Source organism: Tachypleus tridentatus, chromosome 7 (genome assembly GCF_004210375.1).
Source record: "Tachypleus tridentatus isolate NWPU-2018 chromosome 7, ASM421037v1, whole genome shotgun sequence".
Taxonomy (NCBI): domain Eukaryota; kingdom Metazoa; phylum Arthropoda; class Merostomata; order Xiphosura; family Limulidae; genus Tachypleus; species Tachypleus tridentatus.
Window position 1 is genome coordinate 33822788 of NC_134831.1, and position 15596 is coordinate 33838383.

Genomic DNA, 15596 nt, shown 5'->3' on the forward strand with positions numbered 1-15596 from the left:
AAAACCTTGTAGAGATGGTTAATGCTCGTCTTCTTTGGTACCTCAAATCACACAACTTCCTCTCGCTCACCCAGTGTGGGTTCCGAAGACCACTTCACTGTGGACCACCTGATTTGACTTGAAACGTCAATCAGAGAAGTCTTTCTCAAACAACATCTTGTATCAATATTCTTTGACATTGAGAAGGCTTATGATAAAACATGGAGGTATGGCATTTTGCAAAACCTCCATATATATGGGTTATGTGGCCATTTGCCCATTTTTATTGACATTTTTTTGGACAGGAGATTCCACGTTCGTGTGGGTTTGACACTTCCCTATTCTTTTCTACTGGAACTTGTAGTTCCTCAGGGTTGTGTTTTGAGTGTCACACTTTTCAGTATAAAGATTAATGCCATCACTGAACAACTCCCTCTCACTGTTGCAAAAGAGCTCTATGTCGATGACTTTCTCATCTCATGTGAGTCATCGAACATTAGGTATATTGAGTGGCAGATACAGACTTCTCTCAATCGTTTGCTGAAGTGGACCACAGCAAACGGCTTTAACTTTTCTCTCTCTAAAACTATTTGCATGCACTTTTGCCACCAATGAGGTATTCATTCTAATCCTAAACTTCATATTGGTGAAGTTGTGCTTCCTGTGGTCCCTGAGACAAAGTTCTTGAGGCTTAACTTTAACCATAAGCTGACCTTTATAACACACATCAAGCAGCTACAGGTCAAATGTACAAGAGCAATGAACACCTCTATGGCTCTGCCAGAACCTTGGCCTTAAATATGCTGGACCCCATTCATCCTCAAGGACTTTGGCTCTGCACTGGGGCTTTCCGTACTTCCCCAGTTCATAGTTTATACAAAGTCTCATAAACCTTTTTTGCACTTCCGCCATTTGCACTATCTTTACTTTATGCTTCGAAACTTCGTTTCTTACCAAAGCATCCCACCTAGGGTTGTTTTCCTTCCTCGGTGGGCCATAAGTTTTCAGAACAGACGGTTTGTCATTGCTCCTTTTAGCTTTCGTATCTAGGCACTGTTGGATAAATTGGGTCTGTCCTTGGATAACATTGCTGTATCTACTGGTCAGCCCATCCCACCATGGCTTCTTACAGTCCCAAAATGTGACCTATCTTTAAGTCATCTAAGAAAAGCAGACATTCCTGATTGGAAATACTGTCTGCTGTTTATATATGTAAAAATGGCTCATTTGGGTTGAGAAATTTTTTTACGTAGAGGAGCGAACAACGTTTCGACCTTCTTCGGTCATCATCAGGTTCACAAAGGTTGTGAACATCACAACATCACTGTTTGCTATTTTCTGAACATCTTTAAAACCATCCTTCCATTTCTATTCATACAGATGGTTCGAAATAAGGTGACTGTGTGGGCTCTGCCATGGTTTGTTGTGGTTCGGTGGTTGTGCGCAAAATCCTCTCTACAGCCTTTGTGTTCACTGTTGAACTGTACGCCATTTCATTTGCTCTGGATCACATAGAAGCTAAGTAGTCAATGTTCAAAACTGACTGGCCCATTTCTCTTTAACATCTACTTCTATCCAGTTTTCCTGGTACCGGGCCATGTTGGTATTCGCGGGAACGAGCTCCCCGACATCGCAGCTAAATTTATCTGCTATGGCACTATCACCACTGTGCTTATTCCATACGTAAACTATGGCCCTGTATTTAAGGCTCGTCTCCGTGCCAGCTGGCAGTCGACTTGGAGTGAGCAACGCGAAAACAGGCTTTTTCAAATAAAACCCTACATTGGACTTTGCCCGTCTTGCTTCCGTAAGGATCGGAAAGAGGAAGTTGTTCTAACTATACGACGCATTGGTCACAGTTTTTGAACTCATCATTTTCTTTTATCTTGAACTGATGCACCAGTGTGTAGTTTGTGTAACACTCAGATCACAATAGCCATATATTACATACTTCGTTATGACTTTCAACGACGGCACAGTTTTAAACATATTCTGTCTCAAGGTTTGTCCACAACGTTAGACAGTGTTATCGGTGATTGTGACACTATCCATATTGGAAATGTTTTGAAACTTAACATTTAAGTTGCTTTTTTGTATATACATTAGACTTTTTTTTAATGTGATTCCCTTTCAAGAATTAAAGTACGGGTTTGGGTTTTGGTATTTCGTACAAAGCTACTCGAGGGCTATCTGTGCTAGCCGTCCCTAACTTAGCAGTGTAAGACTAGAGGGAAGGCAGCTAGTCATCACCACCCACCGCCAACTCTTGGGATACTCTTTTACCAACGAAAAGTGGGATTGACTGTCACATTATAACGCCCCAACGGCTGGGAGGGCGACTCGGGCGCGAACCCGCGACCCTCAGATTACGAAGCGCACGCCTTAACGCGCTAGGCCATGCCAGGCCCATCAAAGTACGTCTAGTTCGATTTGAAATTAGAAAATGGTCGTAACATCAAATAACTCAAAACCAGGACTGGAAAGGCCAACTTCAGGTGACTAACACTGCTGTTTGGACTACCTGTTAGTCATCCTGGCGAGTTAATATTAAAATTTTGCTACAAGTCTTTTAAAACTTTTATTACTTTACTTTTTGAATGGCCATAACGTCAAATAACTCGGAACAAGAACTAGAAAGGCCAACTTCAGGTGGCTGACGGTGGTTTTTGTACATACGTGTTATTCTTCCTGGCGAGTTATTATAATTACAATTGTGCCACAGAAAGCCCTTTACACTTTGTACTACTTTAGCTTTTCTCTTAACGTTGTGGACTAGATGTAAACATTGATTTTATATTATTTATGTTTTCTTACCCTTTGTTTTGTCTTACCTTAATTTTCTTTTATGAATTTTATTAAATTTACTTTAATTTTAACTTTTTAATGGACGTTTGGTGCAGATAGCCTAGTTGTTTTGCGCCATAAAACACCAAATCAACCAACCAACCATTACAAGGATATGTGTTATTAACCTTGGAATGAATATGAAGAAAACAATTTGTACATCCATTGTTAGTACAATAATTTATTTTACTGATAACTTAAAATATGTTAAACTTAAAAGAATTAATTACATTGTTGTTTATGGTTATTGAATACTTTTTGTTTACTAGGTTTATCACTCCATCAAAGGCTTTCTTGGAGAGCCAGACTAACTGTGGTAATGTTCCTGTGGTTGTTTTTGGAAACTTTTAGATGTATTGTGCATTGATGCACAGTTATGTAGTTTTTTCTGGGTGAGTCATATGAATTTTTGAAATAAGATTACTCCTTCTGTTAACATTATAAGATTTTTTCTTTTGTGGTTAACAAAATACATTTTTTATTAACCCTTATACAGCATAATGTTGTAGGTAGCATTATCAATTGATCTTTCAAGGGTTAAAGGTGAACTGTATAATTTTATTTTGTACAAGTGCATCAACTATTCTCCATAAGATGCCTTGTAGTGGATGAACACCTTTAGGGGATGGTGCATGCACCACGTGAGATTTTCAATTAAACAGGAAAAAAAATTAAGTAACCAAAGTGGGGAAGAGAATTTTAGCAAGTATCTGTACTTTATAATAAAATAGTTTTAAAATGGAATAAACACAAGTATGTGTGCTTTTGTAAGAATCCATTTAGTTTGTAAAAATACAAGAGTGGGTTGTCTCTAAGCCTTTTGACTCTTCTTTGTTTCCACCTCCCACCCTTTGATATAATAATGAACTAAGATTGAATGTATCTTTTTATATATATTTACCTGTCTATAAGCTTAAATAATGTTAAAGTAATAGCATACAGTACACCATTAAGCGTACTATTCTGAAACTGTATAGCTTTCTCAAACACATCAATATATCTACATCTTTATCATCATTTACTTTAACATTTCAAAAGTTCTTGGTTTTCATCTATTAATGTTCATTTCCATTTCAAAACTTAATTTGGATATGAGAGCAGAAGACTAATGCTCTTGGTAACAAACTTTGGTCCTCCATGAAAGGTTTTTCTGCTATGTTTACATTACTGGTCACCTTCCATTTGTGTTTATGAATGGTCACATTCAGTGGAAAACTTTGAGATGAATGATACATAAAACTGTCTTATTAATACAAAGTCCCTTCCTGCTTATTATAGGTACTATGGTACTAGCTGACTTCCATAGATCTTACATGCTCCATAATTTCTGTTCAGCTAAAGTTTTAGTTAAAATGCATGAAACAACCACTGGATTCATATTGAAGGATTATGTGCTCAGCTGCCTTATGTCTATGGTTTATAATTGCTCTTCTTTCTTGTGGGTTTTAGTCCCATCATGTAGCCTGTTTGCTGGACAGAGTGAAGATAACAATTCTAGCACATGTAAAATGTTTCCATTAAAAACCACCATCTAAGCAGTTGATAAGGGTGACTACTTCAGATTAATATACAGAAGTTAGGTGCCCAAGACTTTGAAAATTGTAATATTGCTGTTGCTTTTGAAAGGGGTGAAAAGAGTTTCTCTGGTAATTATGGGCCAGTTAGTCCTACTGATATAGTGAAAAGCTTTTAAGAGTGATTAAAGAAGTTATCAAAAATCATTATTGAAATGTTATATCATAAAAAGAAAGTCTACATGGATTCACCAAAATGAAATATTTATTAACTAATGTTTGGGTGGATGGAGCACTATTATAAACTCTTCTGATTCTTGCAAATCCTCAAGGGATGTGATCAAGAATGTAGTGTTACAAAATAGTATTGGTTTAATACTGATGTCTTATGAGAAGTATAATTAAAGGTAGCATCAGTTTGTGAAAACAAACATTGCTGCATATCTAAAATAAGTTTAATTTGTGACTGTTTTAAATTAGACTTGATGTTTTAAAATGTCATGACAGAAATACAGGCATGATGTAACATTTAATTCAGTATAACTGGATATCTGTGCATATATATTGCAGGGATCAAATGCCAAGTTTTAGTTTTCAGCACTTTATTTACTGCTGAGACACCTGTGGTTTAGTGGCCAACTACTGATAAACTATATTTTTTAAAAGTAGTGAAAATGACTTTAGTAAGTAGTTACTCCTTGTGGTCTTTAAGATTTACTTGAAAAGTTTAGCTTCCAAGCTCTTGAAGATACTTTTCATGTGATAATACTTATTTTGTGATGATAGTTTATTAAACTTGTTATTCTGTATCTCCTGTACTTTCAGCAGCTGTACTGTTCTTCTTCACGTGATGTGATATTTTCAAAGTAGCATCCATGAAAATGATAATGTATGATGCATTGAAAATCTCCAGGAAAACTATGGACTGAGTATTGTACAACAAACCTTCTTTGTATTCTTTCTCTGAAAGATTTTTAATTGATCATTGCAAAGATGTCTATCATTTGATACAACATAGTGATTTGCAAGTTAAAACACATATAAGAATCACAATGAACATTTATATGAATGTAAAGTATGTATATTATACTAATTTTCTTATCACTTTAATTACTAAATAGCACTACCATTCTCAGCTAAATTACAGACTTTTAACATGCTAGGATTGATTATAATGACTTGTAGTTTTTGTATTTTGATTTGCACAAACCCTATACTGTTGCTAAATGCTGAGAACTTAGTTTGAAGACAAATAAGTGGATGGAGGAATTTCAACAGCTACAGCAAATTTGTTTTATATATGGAGTACATGTGATAAAATAAGCAAATATTAGGTACACCTGTGTTAAAAATAATCTATATGTTGAATGTGAAGCTTTGATATGAAAGAAAAAACTAAAATTTAGCAGACCATGTAGCCAGCCCCCTAATTTTCAGTAGTTTATGGTCCATGAGGTCCAAGATTGGTTGTTGTAAAAGTAAACCTATATCAGCATACTGGGGATGTTATAATAACATAGACCAAAGAAATTATACCAAATGTTTAAATAAGCAAGACAGTATGTTTAAGAATCATCTTTGAAATTCATGGAAGTTAATTTACATGATTAATCTACGCTTAACATAACTAGGTGACAAAAATTAATAGACATTATCAAAACTAGCATATAATTTAGTTTTAATCAAATATGAGCAATATGAAAATTAGCTGTTATAGAATGAAAGTTTAGTTTCTAACTCTAATGCACGTTTTAATTTAAAATAACATATTCAATATGTAGAAACTGTTGCCAGTCTGTAACTGAGTGTTCTACCAATAATGAAATTCTGTGGTTTAAATTGCAAAATGAACCATTCTTAAGTAAACTTTTTTAATCAATAAAACAACAATTTAATTTGTTTTTGGTCTTTGAATACTAGTTAAAATATTGTTTATTTTATCATAAAAGGGAATAAATATAATAATATTAATAACAACTTATTTAATATAAAAACATGCTTCTTGTGGATCTTCACTGGTAGTGCTTAGTTGAATAATTTTAAAAATGTCAAATAACTTAACATTTGAATTAAATCAAACAAGACCTGAGACATAAGTTTTTTTGGAAATACAATCTTGTGTTGATTAATCATACTTATTTTTCCATGTATTTCTTGCTTGATATTGTAATATGTCTTGTTTCTTATATGAAAATGTGTAATGAACATGAGCGCAATTTCTGTCATCATTACATCTGTGTCGTTCTTCCTATAAATAATTAAGCTAATGTTTTAGCAAATAAAATTGGCATATTTGACTTTTGTTTAGACTGAGTTTTTGAAAAAGAATTTATAGCAGTAAGACAAAAACAAATGAAGGAAATTCTGAAAATTGATTAAAAGTTGAAGTTCAAGGGAATCACTGATTTCGTTGAAGAATAAGAGGATTTGCTTTTTTGAAAATACTATTAAGTCATGTAGTGTACTGCCAAATGAGTTAAACCTGGCCTGTCTTCTCTAAATCTTAAAACTTGTGTTTTCTAACCCCACTATCTGCAGAGTGTGACACAAAGAAATCAGAGGTATTTGTTTTATTGATTTCCTAGATAATCTTGTAAACTTCATAAAAGTTGCTTCTAACCCTTCTTTTCACCTTGGTATGCTAAGCCTTCCTTCCCCAGAATCAACATAGTTTCTCTTTTCCTTCAATAATTCAATATCCTTTCTAGATAAGAATACAAAAATTGTATATAATACTGTGAGACCTAACTAGTAGTTTGTATAAAAAGATACCTCTTTCAACTGAGTAATTCTCATAATTTGGCTTAACAATTAAAGATTTAGTTTTAATTACTTTATTCACATAAACCCTATTTTAACAGGCAGACTTTAATGACACATGCACAAATATAGCAATTACTGTCACATTGCACAACATATTTTAGTACAAATAGCCCTCATGTAGCTTTGCACAAATTTCCAAACAAACAAACTGATGAACACATTTTAACATACTCTTTATTTTACAAAATGACTTTTCTATGTATGTACATATGAATACACTGGTAAACCTCACAACATCCTGTAGTACAACAAACTTCCTGCTACTGAGTGGAAACTTGGAAGAAAAGGGATTAGTTTCTCTTTCTTTAATTCAAGAGTCAACACACTAGAATACTTGCATAGATCAGGAATATTACTATGGCATTAAACACTTCATTTTAGATTATACTGCAAGATGTTAGATCAGGAATATTAGTTTAGCTTTAAACACTTAATCTTGGATTTTACTATAAAATTATCAATCAGAAGTATTGTGGCAGAATTTCCTCTTAAAAATGCTGTTAGTGGAAGATGCAGAGAATTAAAACTTTTTGTTAATTTAGAATCTTGCGTTGAACTACATGTTCAACATTTTATGTATTAATTTACGTATCAATAGCAATAATGTAACAGTTACTTTATGTAAAAGGAAATGTTAATTATTTTGGACAGGAATTTCTTTTACTTTCTCATTACTCATGGAACCCAACGAGAAAAAAACGTCATAAGATACTCTTAGATCTGTTGGTTCCCTTTTGGAATATAAAGCATTGAACAACAATCTTTCAAAAATAATAAAAAATTATAGTTCTTTAAAACTTCTCAGGAAGAAGCTGCAAAGGAAAAATATTGAACAATTTTGTTATTGTTAAAGGATTTTTAGATAGATATTTCAACTAACATGCTGAATATTTCAGTGTAGAAGTTACAAAATTTATATGACAACATAATTAATTTTAAGAAATGGTATTTCTTAATACTGAATTTGTATATAAGCCAAACAAGTGCAAGTATCATAACACAATTTTTTAAATGAAATTTTTAAATGTATTCAATTGGCTACATCAACAGGAGTGTGCAACTGTTTAAATCTTAAGTGATTTTATCTATTGAATACAGACAGGGATATTTGTAAGAAGTCATAGAAACACTAATAACTGGTATTACAATAATAATGCATGAGGACAAAAACTAAAACCCAAAACACATCATAATGTCTTAGATATTTTTTATGCCCACATTTTATCATTGTTGAAACTTAAGCAGACTATATTTGTGTTAACAAATATTTGGCACTTTACAATTATGTCAATTATTCAGTAACCAGGTTTATATTTTGTGACCATTCTAATAAAGTTAAATATCGGAACAAGATAACTTGAAGCATCTATTGATAATTATAATAATCAGGCTTATACTTGCAGTTCCATATGTGAGTTAATGAAAAACAAAAAATAAAATGCTAAAATGAGATGTAGTAGAGTTGGCCAGTATGTGCTAATCCTTTCAGTCATCACTAAATAAATGAATTTTTTCAAAACACCAACATAAATGTACAAGTTATATTTCATACATGTTACAGTCATAATAGTAATAACTAATTATTAAGCTGCTTGACTTAAAACTGAGAATTTATAGGCATAAAGGAATTACCTTAAATTTAATTAAAATATACTTAATAATGTATTATCACTCAACAATCTTAACTCTTACTAGAATTTATTTACTTTTTTTTAAGTGAGGGGCTCTCCTCAGAATATTTATGTATATCTTAAACTTCTTTCTAATAGGACATCATGAAAAACGATATTTTTTGAAAGTGACATTAAAAGAAAAAAGATCTAGTGTAATGGCACTTAACAGCATTACTAAACTACTAAAGGCCTCAGGTGTGCATATTATACAGCTTTTACAATTAAAAGTTAAATAGTGATGACATCAAATATCAGTTAAAGAAAAAAAAAAGGGAGATACTATACAAGACTGAATCCATGATTTCATTAACATTACCTGTAATAACGAATATAATTTCTTCAGTTAATCTCCTTTTGTAAGAATAAATTAGAAGTATGCACTCTCTCTCTTGTTCCAATTCGATATGTGTAATCACAACATCATAACAAGGTGGTGATCAATTGCTGCTTTAATTCTCAGTACCTAATATTAATAGTGTTTCAATGATATGCAAGTATTCTTCTGTACAAGTGAAAGGCTTCTCTTTCCTTTCCAACTAAATCTCTATGCTCATCTTGGAAATCACCACAGACTTGGGTGCTACTTCATGGTATGTCTTTTATTCATTTTATTGCAGAACACTTAATTTGGCACATCATAACTTGTCTTCTTTTAGAGTTATTATCTAAAACCTCTTTACTTTTTTCTCTCAGTTTATAAAAGGAAACCAAGTCCTTTCATTTCAGTTTCTTACTTCAGGGTGATGCAAATAAAATATATCAACAGTTTAATACTGATTTCCCTCTTTTAATTTTCAAACAAGTGTGTGTGTGTGCCACTTTGGTGCACCCATTCCTCGTTACTTAGTTATTGAGTGGTTCTGTAACAGCTGCTTCTTGAAGAGGTTACCCATAATGCAGTGTGGCAATCTAGCAAGTGCTTGTGTGCTCTTATTACTGCAACAATTTAGAATGACTTGAAATAGTGTGGATTCCTGGACATCATCCTCTATCTTCTTATTTTACAGTTTGGTTAAATGTATCATTTTTCATATTCACATGACTGGTGTCTAAAGAAAAAAATAATCATTATAAGTTCACACTTGAACATGAAGATACAAGTTCTTCTCTGGGTTATTTTCATGTGTCTGTCTCATGGTTTATAATAACTTGGAGAATTATTTTGATGTTACGTTCACATATTGTTTATCTCAGGGCCTGCCATAATATAAAAGACTTTAGTGTAGGTATTATTGAGTTAAGTGAATAATAACTTGAGTTAATAAATGTAAGTGGGTTTTGGACAAGAAGGAGAGAGTTATATATACATTGTTTATGATATGCCTGTGTTCTCTTTTGTTGTAAAGAATTTGTTGTGCATATGATTAACCTGTTGAGAATATATATATATATATTATCTTGTAAATAAGTGGAGTGTGTACTGTTCATTTACTGTTGAATTTATTACCAACAAGTCCCAGATACTTACTGTAGAAGAATTCTAAGCCCAACAACACAGTATATATTTATACCAAAAGAAGTATAAGTAAAAGCTTTAATTGACAGGGCTTAAAGGTTAATTATAACTTGAAGAATGCTTCTAATATTATGTCCCATGCATGTTTGTCTCAGGGCCTAAAGATTTTGGAGAATGCTTCTGTTATTATGTTTACATGTATGATTGTTTTAAGGCCTAAAAAAATTTGACTTTGGAGAACACAACTTATCATTAACTGGAAAAAAAAACGTTTTTGAACAAAAACATAGAAAATAAAATAAAACTCATGTCTCAAAATTGGAAGGCAGTCTTAGTGATTACAAATATATTCTACTAGTAGGCACTTGATGTTTAAGTATTCTTTTCACACGCTTGAATTATTTACCTTTTTGTCAATATTAACTACTCTTAAGCTTTTAATAAATTATATGCCTCATAGATAAAGCACTGCATAGCCATAGGAAGTAATTCTGAAGTGTTTAGACCATTGGTACAGCTAAACAATGTGATACACGATGTGTGAAAAGCACACTACTGACATGCAAAGCATATCAATTCTAGGAGAATTTGAGGGCATGTCTCCAGAAATATTTTAAAAATTGAATGCTGTGAAATCGAATCTTTTAACTACAAATACTGCATACACACAACATTATGTATTGAATTAAAAGAAGCAACTTTTAATACATAACTTGCAGCTAAACATGCCATGAAAATGTGGACAGGCCATGACCAGACTGACCTGTGGCCCTGGTTCAAAGATCAAAGTGTAAGTACATGGCATAAAAATGTTAATAACCATTGAACTAAAAGTAAAAACAACAACAACTTTATAGGTTGTATTGATGGTATTAGATAAGTAGGAATATAGTGCAGTTATTAAACAATGCAAAAACAAGTGTAACATCTTTACTTATGACCTTATTTCTACAACTGTTATATGTATTTTATATAATCAGAAATATTCCATTTCAAAAATGTTACCCACAATAGTGGAGTCTTTTTTTTCTTTTTTGTTAAGTCTTCTATTTTACTTCTTAATATTAAAATACTACATACTAAATGCATGGTCATGTATAACCTTTAACATATATAATTAAAAATAATGTAACTGAATATCTATTGAATAAAAAGTGACACAAGAATAATTGCCTTCTGACTACTGACATCACTTATTTTCCATTTAATCACATTGCTTTTGAAAGTGATAAATCTCAACAAAAGGAAATCTTCATTTGTACTTAACATATTGATTTATTTTTTAAGTTTATAATATGTATTTGTCATATGCTTTTAATCATCCAAAGAGAATTGTTAATGCACTTTTATTTATTCACTAAAAATGTAATTGAACATTGTCTATTGTGGAGTAAGTGAGAAAAATTATTTGCAGTTGCTTTTCATATTCTACTTGATATAAAATAATATCATAATTTTTCTTGTAACACATGTACTGAAGTTTGTCTATATATAAAAAAGAAGCAAAATATACCAAAAAGAAATACTGTGGTATTTGCTAAAGATATGGTACAATGAAAGTACTTTTTATTGGATAATTAGTTTTCCATTGCCCAAAACTGTTACAAGTCTTTACTTTAAAATTAGTTATTCCAATATGGTACATTACCTCCACAGTGCTGCCCTTTATGTGCAATAATATTTTTCCATGCTGCAAGCCTTGAATTTTCATGTACCCCACATCAACATGGTTGAACTGCATCTGGCAAGTAAATAATTATGCAACAACCCACCACCAACTGGAATGTGACATAACTTCCTGGTACATGTGATTCCCTCTATTAAATTCTACTAAACAATCAATTCTTATTATGCAGTGATCTAGTGCAGACATTTTTCAATTTTAATTTCTTCATGAATTTTCTTTAAATTTTCTGCGAGTTAGTGATTTCATTTAATTATTTTGCTACAGTTTTGATCTAATAATTGTTTGTTCCATCTACTTCTAGTACACTTACATAAGCTCAGGACAGAGGAAATAAACTAAGGAATTTTTGGTTATAATTTGTATGGATATTGATCATTATATAAGTTGATCTTATCTTGATGTTGCTTGACTTTCTTGTAAATCTGCCAAACATGTTTATGACAAGGATGATTTTGATAGTCTTTTCCCACTGTGGAACTATGCCATGCCATCTCAAGACTCCTATGGAATCTGCTAGACCAAACTCAGCCTCTTTAGATAAAATGTTTCATTTGTGTTCCATTTATCCATTTTCCTGATTTCTTATGATCCATTTTTTGTTCCTTACATAAAATCCCTTTTTCAGAGTATTTTGTTTTTTACCTCCTCTTCCTGATGTCACAGTTCACATTGAGCATTTCATTTTTCAATTGAGAGTGGGTGTAACATGCCTTCTTGAGTCCTAGTAGTTGGTGTAATTTCTGTTTATACAGCGAGATGACCCTAAAAATCCTCTCCATTCATCCCATGCACAGTTTTTCTGCCTTCATTTTACTTTTACAACTCTCCTGTGGTACTGGTCCACCATACACCTCCTCTCTAAGGCACTCCATTTATCTCTTGAGGTAATTTCAGGGTATACTTTTTCCCTCTTTACTTCCAAGTTTGTGAGATTGTCTTCTACAGCTCTATTCCTTCATATGTAATTTCCTTGCTGATGGGGTCTTATTGGGAGGGATGCTGTCTTGTCACAGGTTCATTTCTCATCCACTTATCTTAAGGATTTACAGATGGTTCCTTTTCTCCATCAGTTTAGTTTTTGGAGATATTCCTGTATCATTGGAATCATGTGTGGAATCTATGAGACACTATTCAATGTTTTCATCTTTTGTCGTTTGTTTGTCTCATACTGAGCCTTTACATTCTCCTGTTCTTGTTTCTCATTGTGCACCCTCCTGTAATTTAACTGTTACTACTACTAGAGAACTATTTGTCATGTTTCTTGACATAGGTTTCATTGTTGCCAACAATACTGTGGACTGTCCAACGAGGTTTGATCCAGTGGGGGCATGCTTGGCCAATTTTATTTCCTTATAGCAGGAATTCATTACCAATTCTTGGTTGATCCAGGTTTTGTCAGAAGGACTTTTCATCCATTTCCTTTCCTCATTTCCATTTTCTCCTGTACCCATATTCTTTCCATTAGCTTCTCTTCTCTCACAGAGAGTTATAAAGCCTGTCAGTTTACTTTTTCAAGTTTTTTTCTTCAAGAAAACTGGGGACTAGTGTCCTCTGATTGATCTGCCTTGTCTCTGCTACTTTTAGGATCTTACATATTTTGTAATGAAGTCCTTTTTTACACTGCATTGGAATTTTCTCCAGGACTGTAGATGTCTCAAATGCTTATCCTCGTATTTCCTTTTCTCATAAATCTAGATGCTATCTTTGGTTTGTCTACCATGAGGTTATGTGTCAATTTCATGCATTGTCCTTTGGACTTGCTTCAGCTCTATATGTCTTTTGTAGGTTGTTAAAGTTTTGTCTCACTTCTGCATGCTTGGGGGCTGCATTTACATCACTAAGTGGATGATTGGCTTCTGTTAGCTCATTCCAAAGTATCATTTGGTGTTTACTTTTCCTACCTTCCCTCCCTTTTTTTGCATTCCTTCCAAATTCATAGACTTCCTCATCAGGTAGTCCTTCTGGAATGTCATTACTGTTATTTACTTTCTTACTCAGCCTCCATCTGAACCTTTCTTAATGATAAGAAACCTACTTGAAATAAAAATGTATCTCAGAATGACTGGTTTGGGTATTAACACTTATTGATAAGGAGAGAACAACATTTCAACCTTCCTAAGTCATCCTAAGTCAGGTTTCTTAACCTGAATATGATCTAGGAAGGTCGAAACATTGTTCTCTCCTTATCAATAAGTGTTAATACCCATACCAGCCATTCTGAGATACACCTGAACCTTTGTTTTTGTGTTTCTTATTTCACTTAAGACTTATTCTTGCTACTTTTACCTGTGGGCATCATCAGTGTGATATATTTGCTAAAGACATTTTGCATACACTGTACCATTCCACATATGTTCTCTTTTACCTGGATTGATCTTTCCTCCCCAAAACTTCAGTGGCTTGTAAGGAACATTCTTCATTCTCACCAATTTCACTTCCATCCATATCCCAACTTTATTCCTGTTCAGATCCAGATATACTTTTACATCCCATAAATGTTCTTTATTGGTACATTGTCTGTATGGCTTTCTTCTGAGGTTTCTTTTACCACTTGGATTTGGCAATTGATTCAGTTAGCATATTTCCCCACATCTCCTTCTTGAAATCTATTCCAGTTGTCTTAGCATCAGGTTTGGCAACCTATCTTTTCTCTGTCATCTCACCTTCAACATATGTTGGAAGAAAATCTTATATTTGGCACATGAACAATACTTCATACATTCATCTCCCACTATCTTAATCAGGTGGATGCTTCATTCTCATAGGTGAGGCTGTGACTGGGTAAGTTATCTTTTCTATCTCTTTTATATTTCATTACAGTGATATGTTTATTTTCATTCAGTGGAAAGAATTGCCTGTCCCACTATGCTTCTTCTTTCTCAAATCTGTACTGTAAGGCCAACTTACATACCCATGACATATAATGCACAGTGTTGAGAAAGAGTGTTCCATAAGATTGTTTGCAGAAAACCTGTAATTTGTTTGCTTCATAATATGCCCTTTCCAGGTCATACTCACTCATGGATTTATATGGGCAAAGCAGAATGGGATAGCTGCTCATTCCTTTCATCCCTTCACAATTGAATAGATCAAAATAGGGCTTTTAATGGTCATCCTATGCATTGTTTCCATTTTCCACATTTCTCCAAACTTTCAACTGCTTTTGACACCCTTGTTCTACTAATGGAGTATGGGAGTTCAAGCCACTGGGGTGGTGAGCTATGGCAAAGTCCTCCTTTATGTGATAATTTCCATTAATTTAAGAGTAGGGTAGTGGTTATATTCTGCTCCACCTCTGTTCAATGGGTTCCTGAGGTTGATGTTGTACCCAGCCTCTGTGTAATGATTCTATATAAAGGGTGAGGTTACTTATATTTTCTTGATGCAGTCCAATTCTGTGCAATGGTATCTGAAAGGTGGTGCTTTACTCCAAAATGTATTTCCAATTGGTACTGACCTCCTCTCTCATTCTCCCTTGTGCTTCCTCCCAACTGAAAACCAGTGCTTCCTTTTCTGCTTAAACTCAAAGTGATAGTCTGGTAGAATCGGGTAAAAGGAGTCACATGCATCACAGTTGAACCATGTTGATCATGGAATATGTACGAGTTTAAAATTTGTGG

General features: G+C 33.3%; 2 protein-coding genes across 37 annotated transcripts in view; one reads left to right on the plus strand and one right to left on the minus strand.

Annotated features, from left to right (window-relative positions):
• The window catches only part of LOC143255405 (peroxidasin homolog), a 49559-nt gene extending 42925 nt beyond the window's left edge, over positions 1-6634 (plus strand). For 8 of the 21 annotated variants that reach the window (XR_013030611.1, XR_013030616.1, XR_013030618.1 and 5 more), the window contains 2 exons: positions 3093-3215; positions 5163-6634. The gene's annotated coding sequence lies outside the window, so the exon portion shown is untranslated. Of the gene's footprint in view, positions 1-2619; positions 2758-3092; positions 3216-5162 lie in introns of those variants that run through there. The other 13 variants (XR_013030622.1, XM_076511028.1, XM_076511030.1 and 10 more) reach the window with 5 other exon arrangements.
• A 261-nt stretch (positions 6635-6895) lies between these two features.
• The window catches only part of LOC143255404 (roundabout homolog 1-like), a 147544-nt gene continuing 138843 nt past the window's right edge, over positions 6896-15596 (minus strand). For 8 of the 16 annotated variants that reach the window (XM_076511023.1, XM_076511021.1, XM_076511020.1 and 5 more), the window contains 2 exons: positions 11938-12030; positions 7315-9882 (listed from right to left, as the gene is read on the minus strand). In XM_076511023.1, the coding sequence (XP_076367138.1) occupies positions 9868-9882; positions 11938-12030 (108 nt within the window). In that variant the 3' untranslated portion in view covers positions 7315-9867. Of the gene's footprint in view, positions 7042-7314; positions 9883-11937; positions 12031-15596 lie in introns of those variants that run through there. The other 8 variants (XM_076511024.1, XM_076511022.1, XM_076511019.1 and 5 more) reach the window with 3 other exon arrangements.